At 36.0% G+C, this 15,142-nt stretch overlaps 1 protein-coding gene across 1 annotated transcript in view; it reads left to right on the top strand.

Moving 5' to 3' along the window:
• The window catches only part of LOC114501907 (sarcolemma associated protein), a 156,414-nt gene that overhangs the window by 95,960 nt on the left and 45,312 nt on the right, over positions 1 to 15,142 (top strand). The window contains 2 exon segments of the mRNA XM_036030949.1: positions 2,560 to 2,595; positions 2,598 to 2,621. Coding sequence (XP_035886842.1) covers positions 2,560 to 2,595; positions 2,598 to 2,621 — 60 coding nt within the window.

Consider the following 15,142-nt stretch of genomic DNA (forward strand, 5'->3'; position numbering starts at 1 on the left):
ATAAATGTTTAAATATCTAATAAGCATAAATTGAATATATTTTAGCAGATATAGAAAAGCACTGTCTAATACAATTATTGTGAGAGCCACATACATAATTTTTTTCCCTGTAGCCATTTTCACACACCTTAATGACTTCTGTGTCTTTCAGATTTGTAGCTGACTGTTGCCAGCTTTCTCTAAATTTCTACAGAACTATGAGAGCCACATACATAATTTAAATTTTTTTGATAACTACATTTAAATATAGAAATAGGTAACATTTAAAAATTTATTTTAATATAGTTAATTTAACCCACTATATCCAAAATATTATTTAACATGAGTTACTATTAAAAGATTATAAGTGAAGTATTTCACATTCTTTTTTCTTAATAAGTCTTTGATATCAGTCTGTATTTATTTCACACTTACAGCACATCTCACTTTCTAAGGGCTCAGTAGTCACATGTACCTAATGGCTACTATATTGGACAACACAGGTATAGAAAATCAAAATTGATAGGAAACTCATATGTATAAATAAAACACATTTTATGTATTGTGGTTCTCTGTTATGTTTCCATATTTGTCTTTCTTTTTATTCTTCAACCCTATTTAGCATCATAAACACACTCCCCTCCCTCACTCCTTTTGGATTATCAGTGACATCTTTTATAGTTTTGGCAAAGTGAGTTCCCAGGGGCCGGAGTTCAAGTAATGGCGTATTAAAAGTGCCATGATCCCAATCTTTTACATATATTATCTGAAAGACATTTCTCTCATGTGTCTCAGGAAATGCCTTTGTGCAAGTCATATATGTAATTATCTTTTCATGCATATGAAAATGTATATGCATTATATACATACGTATATGCATTATATACATATGTGTATATGCATATACGTAATTATGCATATAGTCTTGCATTTTATCTAAACTGGTGTAGCAAACATTTTAATGTAGGGTCCTGCTATTAAAATCAGAGTAGATGAAAGGATAATTTTTGGCTTGGTGACTCATGGTGGGAGGTCCTGCATTAATAAATGTGATGTAAAGTCCTATGACGTTAGTTTGAAATTTGATTTTAAATAAGTTTTATAAAGTCCTTTAGTTGGGTTAAGATTTGGTTTCAAATGAGTTTTCATATTTAACAGTGATGTTTGTATAGTTTGAGTTCTAAAATGTTATAGCTTAGATAGGATTTATGTAAAGCAACTTTTTCTATCTTAGTACTTACTATTCAAGTGAGGACTCTTGTCTTGGATTTTTTGGCTCCAATTGGCAAATGCTATTTATTAGCCTTTTTTTTTTATTTCAAACTTCTGTAGCAGTTAGTCTGTTTTTTCTTTTTCTTTATGGGGCTATATTGTATCTCTAATATGTAATGCATTGGTCTATAAAACATGAGTTTTATCAACCTTTCTTATGTTTTTGTCTTGTTCGATAGTTTCTATAAAATGGAGGCTCTGCACACGTGTATCGAGACAAAGGACAGTGATACATTTGAGTATGAAAGTGAAGAAGGCTATCAGTAAGGGTGTCAAGAGAGGCTGACGAGTGATCAGAGTAGGAGATGCCTTCCTCTCAAGCAAAGTTGAGATGAAGAGGGTTGAGGTGGGTTGAGATGGAGGAGAAGTGAAAAAGGGCTTTTATAGAGTGGTACTAACACATTGTCCTCTTTGACAGGTTTTGGTGCTTTCATACCTTCTAGATAGTCATTGTGTTGGAGTGTGTTTTTTAATACTTACCTTTGTAAATGTATTTGGTACTTATGAAAGATAGAAATATGTAATTGAAGGATGTTACCCACATTTAGAAATTAACTCTTTGAATCAAAGTAAAGACCGTTATAATAAAGGGCTAAAACTTTTTTATTAAACTACTGTGTTAGATTTTAATTCTCTGCATCCATAAAAAACAAAACAAAAAAGTTCTCAAGCTCTTCTTTTAAAATGTGCAGGCATTAATTTTAATCATTTGGACAGAGATAAACAATGTAGTGTTTTGATAATATATGAAGTACACAGATTAAGTGACTCAAAAGAAAAGACTGAAATAAAAGTGTAAAAATTAAAATAGTGCATCATTTTCTTTAAAATCTTAAGGCATTATTTTATGGTATTTTTAAACTACCTTTTCCTCTTAACTAAGATGAGTAGTTTTGAAGAAGGACTGTTAGAGAACAGTCATTTGAAAATTCAGTAAGAACAAATGTAAAATTTTGAAATTACTTAAGGTTTTTTATTAAGCTCTCGTGGAGAAAGGTGTATCGAAGTGTTAACAAATTTTTTAAAGCAATGTACTTCTATGGTTTTCTTGAGCACTTTGGATAGAAACTGCACCTTTAAAAGCTAACCATTCAGGGTATAAATTAATGATTACGTAAGTACAATTTTCAATCATTTCACTTCATTTAACTCCAAAATATGTCTACTATTAGTATTAAAATATATTAAACTTTTATTAATCTCATTCAGAGTTACCAATGTTGAAACATTTCAGTTTTTCTACCTTTGCTGTTGGTTTTCAAAAACAGCAACAGACTATATCCTTAAAGGTGTTTCTTTCTTTATTAGAGCACTTGCTTTCAAAGAGTGGCGGGGACTGCACTTTTATCATCAATTCATAGAATGCCAGAGTGAGTACAGAGTATTTTTCACATCGATTTTAATGAAGTCAGAGGCTATAATTAAAAAATGAGAGGAAAATGAAGATTTCAATGTGTTTGTTATTGTAGCAGTGCACAAAGGACCATCTTCAGACAGCACTGAACTTTTTCTTACTGTTTATGTTTCTGTCTTTTGAAGAAAATATTTCTATTGCATTCACTCTCACAGATGGAGATGAACATTTCATATTGCCCACACAAAAAAAAGAGAAAGTTTCAAGCTTGTTAATTAAAAATCATTATTGAGCCCTAGCTGGTGTGGCTTAGTGGATTGAGTGCCAGTCTGTGAACCAAAGGGTCACTGGTTTGATTCCCAGTTCAGGGCACATGCCTGGGTTGCAGGCCAGGTCCCAGTAGGGGGCGCGTGAGAGGCAACCACACACTGATGTTTCTCTCCCTCTCTTCCTCTCTCTCTAAAAATAAATAAATAAAAATATTTTAAAAATTCATTATCAAACAGGGTATAAAATAGAAGGTCAAGCTCCTAAACTTAAGCGATAGCAATAACCTTAATCTATTTTACTTAAGTTTTAGTTCTGTCACAGATATGGATTTTGAGGTTCTTAAATACATTTCTTAAATGAAGCACAAAACAGTTATTTAGTTCAGGTGCTCAGATGTGAAGATGACTCTAGCGTAGCTGGAGCTTTCTAGGGAAGGAGTAGCAACAGATTGTTCTGTAGTCTGACATCAACTGCCTCTCCTTGGGAAGCTGTACAAGGTTATCTTTAATAATATGTTTTTTAAATAATGTCTTTCCTGGCCAGGTGGCTCAGTTGGTTGGAGTATCATCCTATATGCCAAAAGGTTGCAGGTTTGATCCCTGGTCAGGGCACATACCTAGGTTTCGAATTCTTCCATATGTACCCGGTTGTGCCTGGTTGGGGCACATATGGGAAGCAACCAATGGATGTTTCTCTGTGTCTCTCTGTCTCTTCCTCCTTCTCTCTTTCCCTCCTCTCTCCCTCCTTTGTATAAAATCAATGAACATATCCTCAGGTGAGGACTTAAAAAATAACAGTATTTTATGGATAGGTTCATTGACTTTTGAGGTGATTTAGACCTCTTCTGAATTCTGAACAGAGTATTGTGAATTCCCTGTCTTGAAAATTATGTGACTGTTTAAATTTGTAATAGTCACAAAGTTGAGATATTCTCTTAATCTTAGTGACAATTAAAGGTTACTACTCGTAGTAAAGTTCATTGATGATATCTGATTTTTCCTATCAGACACATAGTCAGGCATTTTTCTTTTCTTGGCTCTCTTTTTCAGAAAAGAGTAGTTTTCAAACTTTTTATGCTCATGAATTTGTTTTGTGGATGTTCTCACACGTGTGGTGTGCTTCCCTACCCACCCCATCTCAGAGCATTGGGGGGTTATGAGGATTACACCTGGTAATTATAGCAGACACAAACTTAACAGATCAAATGTCATACTCCTTAGAAATGTTTTAAGGGATTTCTTTAATAGTTTTAGAAGAGCTTCTGTTTTTGTCCATTTTCAAGACTATAATATTGAGGCAAATTATTTAATAAATAGGACATATTTCTTTGTCCTTTAAATTTGTTTTGAAAAAATGTTTCTCATAAAGCAAAAATAAGTGCATCTTTTTATCTTTTTATTACTAAATCACACTTTGCAGGAAGTTGGCACAGGAATTTGGGGCAAAATAATTGTTACCCATTGAAACCAACTAAAAGCAATATATATAATATAAAAGCAGTATATGTAATATAAAATATAAATCTTTAGGAGAAGAATTTTATACTTAGTTTTATTATGTATCAACATTTTAAAATATTTTTATTTTGAACTTTTGGGATTTATATTTTGAGCCCAACAAAATAAGAACAGAGAACTATCAAAAGAATGTTTTACTAAGTTGCAATTTGCAAAAATCATTTAAAACATAATAAAATTGTAAAATACTTAGCTGTAGTTAATGAAGAACGAAGTTTGTTTTAAAGAAAAAGATGTTTGGAGACTTTTACTGCATCATCGTTTCAGGTAGAAAATGAACCAAACATTCAGAGGTACAATAGAAGTCACATAAATTATAGCAATCCCCTCAATATTGGGATAGTAGCCAATACAGTGTTTACAGGGACTATGTAATGGCATGGGAAAATGCTGAATGTGATCATTGGAGGCAGGGTGGGGGATAAGACCATACAATCCTGTACTTGTGGACAAAGTATAAACCAAAGAACAGAAAAAAAAAGTATTTCTAGACATTTGAATCCATTCAATTCCTAACTGCAAATAATGAAAGTTGGACTGTAAGCTCAGGTGGCTAGGGATATTGCCCATTATGTAAATCTGTTTGGTTCCTGAGTTTCAGTAGCAAAAGATTGGTTAATAATGATATCCATTTACATTAAAGTTTTCCAAATCTGTTTGGCTTTTTAAATTTGGATAGCCAGAGTTGGCATAGTAACAGTTAACCTCTAGTTCGATTTTTTGTCACAAAGGAGATTGTAATATTTTTGTGATAAGCTGCCATTATAGAAATTGGGTTTAATAAGTATAATGTCAAGCGAGGCAATTTCAGCAAAAATCTTCCTCAAGTGACCTTCTTAAACAATTTTGGATTATTTTTTGACAAGTACATACAAACTTTTTTACTATTATTTTTATTGATAAACATCTTAAATTGATTTATAATCTTGAACATGAAGTATATATTCTGTGAGCAGTGATGCTTCATATTCTTGTTTCCAGTTTTTTATAAAGCAAATGTCAAATACCTAGGTTTCATTATTTACTGTGCTTGTATAGTATATATTTACCTTATGTTTTAAAAATTAGAAAGTAAATAGTTAACTTCTGCAGTATTCTGCATGTATGTTTTTAATTTATTGAGAGTTTTAACTGAATTTATTTCAGTTTATGTGTATGAATCCATAAGAGATTATTTGGTTGTTGGTTCTCTTAATTATTTAGTGATTTTGAGGAAATTAAATGAGTTAGAATACATTTTATCTTGCTTTTTATGATAAAACACAGTGTTTCTTGTCATTCTTTTTTAGAAAAGATTTTAATCCCATCAAAGAGATTGGATTTGAACAGATTTAAATATAATCTTTGTATAATTCCAGAACCTTAAATTTTCTATATGAAAATATACCATATAAAAATCTACAATTAACCAGTAACTTTAACAAAACTTGCTAAATAGCCCTAGGAATATGTCCTTCTTCAGAGTTTCAGGCATGAAGATTAGTTTAAGAAGAAATCTATATTCCATGTTTCCTGCAAATTTTAATTACTCGAGGTTTACTGTGAAACTTAATGTTGTTGATTGTGTTCTGCTAAAGATACTCTCTCAGTTAAATTGTGAATCTCTAATTTCATACATATATCTTGAACTCTATCATTTGATTAATTTATATGCTGAGTGAAAAGATAAAGGGTAGCTCTGGCTGGTATAGCCCAGTGGATTGAGCACTGGCCTGCAAACCGAAAGACTGCCGGTTTGATTCCATGTCAGGACATGTGCCTGTGTAGCAGTCCAAGTCCCCTGTTGGGGGCACACAAGAGGCAACCAATTGATGTATCTCTCTCATATTGCTGTTTCTCTCCCTCACTCTTCCCTCCCTTCCCCCCTTTCTAAAAGTAAATAAATAAAATCTTTAAAAGAAAAAGAAAAGATAAGGGTAAAAGAATCTAAGGGCATGGAGACCTACCATCATTCATGGGTGTAGAGTGAAAGACAGCAATCTTCTCTGGACTGTTGCTTGCCGCTTTGACTTCTCTTCTACTGTCTATGTAGGAGAGGGTGCAGGCATCATTGCCGGATACTGTAGAAACTTTCTTCTGAGATCTGCTTTGTAGAGGTACATCATGCCCTCCCCCAAGGGCATCTCCCTCTTGCCAGTGGAGTTAAAAAGTGCCCTGAAATAATTATGTCTTTGAATTCTTTTTTGAAAATATATTCTATTGATTGTGCTATTACAGTTGTCTCATTTTTCTCCCCTCGACACTGCCCCCCACACACACACACATACACACCAGTTTTCCCCAACCTTAGTTCATGTCCATGATTGTACATATAAGCTCTTTGGCTTCCCCATTTTCCATACTATTCTTAACCTCCCCCTGTCTATTTTGTACCTAACATTTATGCTTCTTTTTCCCTGTACCTTTTCTCCTTTTCTCCCCCCTCCTCGCTGATAACCGCCCATGTGATCTCCATTTCTGTGATTCTGTCCCTGTTCTAGTTGTTTGCTTAGTTTCTTTTTGTTTTCATTTTAGGTTAAGTTGTTGATAGTTGTGAGTTTGTCATCATTTTACTATTGATATTTTTTATCTTCTTTTTCTTAGATAAGTCTCTTTCACATTTCATATAATAAGAGCTTGGTGATGATGAACTCCTTTAACTTGACCTTATCTGAGAAGTACTTTATCTGCCCTTCCATTCTAAATGATAGCTTTGCTGGATAGAGCAATCTTGGATGTAGGACCTTGCTTTTCATGGCTTGGAATACTTCTTTCCAGCCCCTTCTTGCCTGCAAGGTTTATTTTGAGAAATTAGCTGATAGTCTTATGGGAACTCCTTTGTAGGTAACTGTCTCCTTTTCTCCTGCTGCTTTTCAGATTTTCTCCTTATCTTTAATCTTGGGTAATGTAATGAAGATGTGCCATGGTGCTTCCTTGGGCCCAACTTTTGGGGGACTCTCTGAACTTCCTGGACTTTCTGGAAGTCTATTTCCTTTGCCAGATTAGGGAAGTTCTCCTTCATTATGTTTTCAAATAAGTTTTCTTGCACTTCCTCTTCTCTTTCTGGCACCCCTATGATTTGGATGTTGGAACGTTTAAAGTTGTCCCGAAGGTTCCTAAGCCTCTCCTCATTTTTTTGAGTTCGTGTTTCTTCATGTTCTTCTAGTTGAATGTTTATTTCTTCCTTCTTGTTCAAATTGTTTATTTGAGTTCTGGTTTCCTTCCCTTCACTGTTGGTTCCCTTTACATTTTCCTATATTTCACTTCTCATAGTCTTTTCTTCTTCCTGTGTTTTATGACCATACTCAACCATTTCTGTGAGCATCCTGATTACCAGTGTTTTGAACTGTGTATCTGCTAGGCTGGCTGTCTCTTCATGGCTTAGTTCTATTTTTGGAGCTTTGATCTGTTCTTCATTTGGGCCATATTTTCTTGTCTTGATGTGCCTGTTATTTAGTAAGGGATGGAGCCTTAGGTACTTCCCAGGGCGGGACAACCCACATCACTGTGTTGTGGTTCTGCATGTGAGGGAGGCATCCGAGAAGGAACAGTGCAGCTTACTCGGCTCTCTGCCAGCTTTCAGTCACCTCCTCCACTACCCACAAGCAAATTGGGCCCTTCTGGTGTTGATTCCTGGGTGGGTGGGTTTGTGTACATTCTAGCACCCTTGGGTCACCACAATGAACTCTCCGGTGAGACTGGGAGTTTCTCTTGCCACCTCAACCCCTACAGCTTTTAAAAGTTAGGTTTCGAGGCTTTATTTTCCTGCACTGGAACCCTGGGTTGTGCAATCTGTCTCAATCCCCAGTTGTTCCGTTGGGTATATCTGCATGCAAATGTGGGACTGCCCTTTCCACCACCTCACCCACCCTGGCTCTCCAGCCAGTGCCTTGCTGAGAGTCCTTTCCACCCTGGCTGCCCATCTCCGCCCCTCCTACCAGTCTGGAGGAATGTTTCTTCTTTAATTCCTTGGTTGTAGAACTTCCATACAGTTCAATTTCTGGTAATTTTTTGTTTTTAAAGTTGTCCTTCTTCTGGTTGTGCAAGGAGGCAAAGTGTACCTACCTATACCTCCATCTTAGCTAGAAGTTGTCTTTGAATTCTGAATCTGTGCTTATTAGCAGATTTAACATTTTCTTTATTATTATTATCATTTCTAGTTCTCTTAATATTCCATGTCCTAATAGTTTTTTCCTGATTTAAAAAATAATTCTCTCCGTGCGTCCACCCCATTTTGAAATCACAGCCACTATCTGTGTATGCGTCTTTCACTCCCTCCTCCCTTCCATTAGGGCTTTGCTCTCACATAGAAATTGCCTTATTTGGAGTAATGAATGCATTGAACCAGTTTTACTCTTGTAATTGTTTACTTTTCATCACTCTATGAGATCATACTCTTTGAACTATCTTTGGATTATTCTGATTACATATTCTACTTGAATCAGATTTTAAATTTATTTTTTAAACTTTTATTTCCCTAAACCAAAACAGTTTATTTATGACAAAGAATAGGGAACACTTGGTGTGGTTCCCTCCCTGCTCATAGTAGTTTATATCCTCATTATAAGAAAACTCCTGAGTTTAAACTAGATGTTACTTATTTTCTGTTTCTTTGTTCTTAGAGTAGTTGTCCAATCTAGGATATATTGGAAGGACATTGTTTTTTATTTGTACCAATCATTTCGCTTTCCAACATTTCTACCAGATTTTCTACCAATATAACTACACAGAAGATAGTCTTAAATTCATGACAACTGTGTTTTAGTATATAGATTATAAAGAAAAGGTGTGTTTCTGTATTCTTTTTTTTTTAGATTTTATTTATTTATTTTAGAGAGGGAAGGGGGGGAAAGAGAGAGAGAGAGAGAGAGAGAGAGAGGGAGAAACATCAGTGTGTGGTTGCTGGGGGTCATCGCCTGCAACCCAGGCATGTACCCTGACTGGGAATCGAACCTGCGACACTTTGGTTCCCAGCCCGCGCTCAATCCACTGAGCTACGCCAGCCAGGGCTGTTTCTGTATTCTTAAAATTGCTCCATTTCATTTAGTTTTCAATCAATCCTTGAACTCCATTTTTTTTCTCATTTATTCTTTCTTATTCTTAGGTTTTAGGACAAATAGCTTCTGGAATTGTTTTTGTAAAAATGGAGGCTATCACCCTGGCCAGTTGGTTAGAGTGTCATCCTGTAACCAGAAGTTACAGGTTCAATTCCTGATCAGGGCACTTATCTAGGTTCAATCCCCAGTGTGGGCACATATAGGAGACAACCAACTGATGTTTCTCTCTCACATCTGTTTCTCTATCTCCCTTCTTCTTTCTCTAAAAGCAATGAAAAAAATGTCCTCAGGTTAGGATAAAAATAAATAAATGAATAAAACATAACTTTTAAAAAATACAGGCTGTCTTCTATAGCAAGAATTGCTCTAATTTTATTTTGCTGCAGAAACAAATAACCTTGTAAAAATTGTTATTATTAAAATTAGGAAACTTACAGGAACTCCCCTATGAGGTTCTAAAGCTCTGTTTCTACTTTGTGAACTGCCGCTCTCTGAAGGGAAATAAATTGTTGGTTTGAAGTTAATGCTGATTGTTTATATTTACTTTGATTGTACCTTGATTTTAATTCTAATGTTAGTTTCTTTGCTGTATTTCTCTTTGATAACCTTTTAGGTGACTTCAGCTCATTTTCATTTATGATGTTTAGAATAGGATCATCGGGATCTTGGTGTGAATTCTGACTTGCTCCCTCACTGGTAGTATGACTCTGGACAGTATGACTTCTTTAAATCTCAATTTCCTCATTTATAAAATAGCATGGGAGTACCTACTTCATAAGATTAGTATGATAATTAAATGAGATAATATGTACTAAACACTCTAAAGTAATTCCTGGCACACATGTTAACTGGTAGGTAGAAAAGTTACTCATGGGGATGGGGAGCAGTGAAAAGTATTTTAGTGGGAACTTTCTTGAAGTAACTTATTTTCCTCCTTTTTATTCCCAGTCACATAATAGTAAATGCTGATTAATCTAACTTTATTGCTCCTGTTAAAGTAATATGTTTCTGACAATCTGGATATTAACTTTTTAACCAGTCTACACGCCATTAAAGTTTGATCTGAAGCACATTATTTTGATGCTCTACTCATAACATTATTTTTGAATAAAACCTAACTTTCAGATTTAGAAATATTTTCCAGGTTGGCAGTTATAACAGCAGATTATGTAGTTCTTTTACATTCATGTATTCTGCTCTCTGTCAGTATACAATCCCCTAGGCAGCTGACATCAGTATCTGAGAGTCAGTTCTATTTATTTTCTCTTTCTAGTTGTAGCTGTAATGTGAAGAGCATGGGGTCTTTGACTTTAAGAATTTAATCCAATCTAGGCTCACCAATGCTCCATTAGAGCTTTTGAATACATTGTTTATGCTGTGTATAATTTTTATTTTGTGTGCATAGTAGTGTAGTTAGTGCATAATTTATTTTTATCAACCTGGAAATAAATTTGGCTCTGTTCTATTCAGACTTTGATAAGAATTAATAGATTTTACAACTCCGTCATGTTTTCTGACTGAACTAAGTGCTTGAGTGATGGTTCTCAAATGTTGTCAGATTTACTATACTCATTAGTTCTACTCCCCAGTTGGTTCCCCTGCAGAAATGCCTACACATATGTATCAGGTACAGATTTAAGAATTTTCACAGCCTCATTTTTCACAGTAGTTCACAACAATCCGAAACACCTTCAGTTGTCAAATGGATAAATATACTGAGGTATATTGGATGCAAGAAGCCTGATACAACAGAATGTATACTCTAATATTCCACCTACATAAAGTTTAAAACCACTAAAATTAGATTGTATTACTTAGTCATGCATATTTAGTTAGCGTGACCATAAAGAAAGGCAAGAAGTAAAATGCCATAAAATTTAGGATTGGAAAGGAGGATGTGGAAGGCTTTGTGGGGGGTGGGGTGGCATAGGTTCTGTTTCTTGATTTGGGATGTAATCATACAGACATTTGCTTTAAAAAGGTTTATTAACCTATACTTTTTGTGTATTATACCTCTTTTGTGTGTTGTTCTTTACAGTGTGTTTTTAAAATAGGAGAAAATGAATAATTCTCTTTTAGAGTATCCCTCAAGATTACAGTTTTCAAAAATAAAGAAAAATCTCATATTTTATCTCCACTTGTGCCAGGGTAAATAGCTCTTTCAGGACCTCTAATTATTAGGTCTAAAACATTTATTACTCCTAAAGAACTCAGGTTTCCACCCCAAGCTTGTGAACTAGTGATTAGAAACTTCTTTTAAACAATATTTTTTCCTCTTCAATCATAGGCCTATAATATCACCAGATTTGATAATAAATATAATCTTAAATAATTTAAATAGTGCCCTTACCGGTGTGGCTCAATACATTGGGCATCATCTCACAAAACAAAGGGTTGCTGGTTCAATTCCTGGCCAGAGCACGTGCCTGAATTGTGGGTTTGGTCCCCTGTTGGGGCATGTATGAGAGGCAACTGATCAATATTTCTGTCTGACATCAATGTTTTTCTCCCTTTCTTTCTCCCTCCCATCCCCTCTCTCTAAAAATAAGTAAATAAAGATTTAGAAAATAAGAATAATTTCAATAGTGATAGAAGCTGCAGGTAATTATTATTGAATACTTATATGCTAGTACTATTCAAAACTTTTTATATGTATTTGATCCTTAGTTTTAGAATGAGGAAAACATTCAAATAATTTTTCAACTTTGGTCACTTTAAAAATAGATACTTAATTCATTCATTCACCAAATATTTAGTAAGTACTATGTGTATACTAGGCATTATTTTAGGTGTTGTAGGTATAGAAATGAACAAGAAAAAGAAAACTTTGCTTCTGTGGAGTTGACATTTCCTTGAAGAGACAAAAACTAATAAAATATGTTAGGTGATGATGGGTTCACTGAAGAAAAATAATATAATGCAGTTGGAAGCAACAAACTATGTGGGATTTGAACAGAGAGAGTACAAAATTGAGTGAGTTGTATGTGTATCTGGGAAAAGAGTCTGTGAGATAGAAACTGTTACCTAGTAGAATGGGACTCAGCCACCTGCCACCAAACACAGGCATAAACCAAAGATTGGTGGGGAAGGGAAAAGGTCTTCTTTTTATTTATTTATTTTTTAATTATTTTGTTGTTCGAGTACAGTTGTCTGCGTTTACCCCCCACCACCACCACGAAAAGGGTCTTTATTAAAATGTCACCCAAGTTGGTGGAATAGGGGACACCCTGACTCCAGGCCAGTCTCTCCCACAAAGCATAGAACTCAGAACCCCCCAGAACCAGAGACAGTATCCAGAAACCCCACTCCATCTTTATCTGTCCTTCTGGAGGCCAAGGCTGCTACTTGGGTGGCTTTCTGGCTTCAGATTCCCTTCCTGGAGTACATGCTTGTGGGGCCAGTGTCATCATTGCCGTGCCACAGCTTCCCATTTTGGGCCCTGGGGCCACTGCATACCACACTGCCATTTGTGCAGGGGCTAGTCTGCGGGGCCAGGGCCCAAGCCTGCTCACACTCCTGGGGCCAGCAAGCACTCTGGCCTGTGTGTCCATGTGCTGATCTCAGAGGCAGAGAAGGGCATAGTCTGGGACTATCCAGCACAGAGCCATGGCATTTCACAGGCCACCACCAAGGCACATGTACCTGGGTCATGGCCTAATGTGCAGGACTCAACTTTGGTGTGAATCAGCCCCCTGACTGGGTGAGTAAGGGGAAGCTGAAGGAGCTGAGTCTCCGCCCTTTCTCCATTTAAAAATTTGGGTACCACAGTTCCATGTGGCTACAGAAGCATCCAACTTCCCATCCAATTCAGGCGAGGCTGGTGGGTCTACACCTCCCCCTAACCTCTGAAGAGTGCTTTCTGTTTCTTTCATCACACTCATCAGCCTGCACAGTGTCTCAGCATAGGCCATGTGTTGGGCACTAGCTCAGTTACCAGGGCAATGCAATGCTGACATGCTAGTTCTGTTTACCCTTTATCTAGGGGGGTATGGAAATCTATTATGTGCCATCTCCTCTGGGAAGCACAGGCTCTCATAGGCTGTCTCAAAGTTCCCTCCACACTCACCAGCAATCTCTCCAGATCCTTCTGAATCAAAACCATGTGAAAACCCAAGGTGGATTTGAAATTTGAGTTTTATAACAATAAAAATGCTTTAAAAAAATAAAGGGCGATATAATAAATGTTTTAGGTTTTGCAGGCTATAAAGTCTCTGTTGGGACTGCTAAACTCTGCCATTGTGGTGGAAGGCAGCCATGGTCAATCTGTAAATGAATGGACCTGCCCGTGTTCCTATAAAACTATCTACCAAACAGGCAGCAGACTGGATTTGGCTCTGAGGTGCTGTAGTTGACTGACCTCTGAGCTAGATTACCAAGGCTTTATAGGTCATCGTAGGGACTTCAGACTTTATTTTAAAGGTGAGAAGGTTTAAAGCAATAAATTACTCCAGATGTGGTATGTGTTTATAATTTTTCAAACAAGATGGTACTTAGATCTTCAACACACTAGAAGAAAATTTAGAATGGCTTTTAAAGTTCATGTTTATATTATTTTACTACTTGCTGTTTTCATGTAAGAAGCATTTGTGGAACTCATATTTTGTGTTAGAATTTTATTAGTAATTAAATTATTAATACAGTATCTCCCTGCTTTCTCTAGACTCTGAATTTCTAGATTTATCACATTGCTCCTTATAATCTATGAGGAATACCTAGTACTGTACCTAGTACATAGTAAATATTTGAAGAAGTCTTAAAAGTTCATAATATGTTCTAAAAGGGTAGACATAAATAGTTGGTAATAGCATAATGGAGATATGAATGGAAAGTTATGGGAAAAGGAGAAGGGAGAGATACCAAATCCATCTAGAGGAGAAAGGAAAAGAAGGTAAATTCCATTTTAGACATGATAAAATTAAGTTATTGCGAGATTTCTGGGTGAAAATGGGAAGTAGTTAGACAATAGTGTTCTAAGACATAAGAGAGAGGGCTAGAATAGGCATCAACATTTAGAAAATATAAGTGTAGCAGGTAGTTAATGTCATTTTAAAATAACTTTTGTTGTTGACAGAGATTGTGAAGACAAACACACATTTAGATCACAGAAGAAAGGAAAATCAGTGAAAGGCTGAGATGGAAGGAATGAGCAAGCACATAAAAGAAATAGGAACAGGTGTTATCCTAGAGGTCAAAGGAAAAGAGTTTTAAAAGGGAGGCAGTACATTTTTTATTAAATATAGACCCATTCATAGTAAAAGATTATTAAAGACATAAGATTGCACAGAAAAGTTCCTGCCAAGATGGTGGCATGGGTAGGTATGCTTCACCTCCTCGCACAACCAAAAGAAGGAAACAACCAACTTAAAACAATAAAAACCAGAACTGCCAGAAAATCAAACTATGTGGAAGTCCAACAACCAAGAAGTTAAATAAGAAATATTCATCCAGACTGGTAGAATGGGCACGGACTGACAGATGGGGCAGAGATGATGAGTGGCGGGGTGGCAGCTGGCAGACCAGGGAGTCCCACATTCTCATACAGATAAACCAGGAGGAACAACTGGGGAGTGAGACCGACCATGCAACCCAGGGTTCAAACACAGGCAAGATAAAGCCTTAGAACCTGTGACAATAAAAACCTGTGGGGGTCGTGGCAGCGGAAGAAACTGCCAGTCTCTTGAAAGCAGGGTGAGAGCCGAACAACTAGCATTGTT

Source organism: Phyllostomus discolor, chromosome 7 (assembly GCF_004126475.2).
Source record: "Phyllostomus discolor isolate MPI-MPIP mPhyDis1 chromosome 7, mPhyDis1.pri.v3, whole genome shotgun sequence".
NCBI classification, from domain to species: domain Eukaryota; kingdom Metazoa; phylum Chordata; class Mammalia; order Chiroptera; family Phyllostomidae; genus Phyllostomus; species Phyllostomus discolor.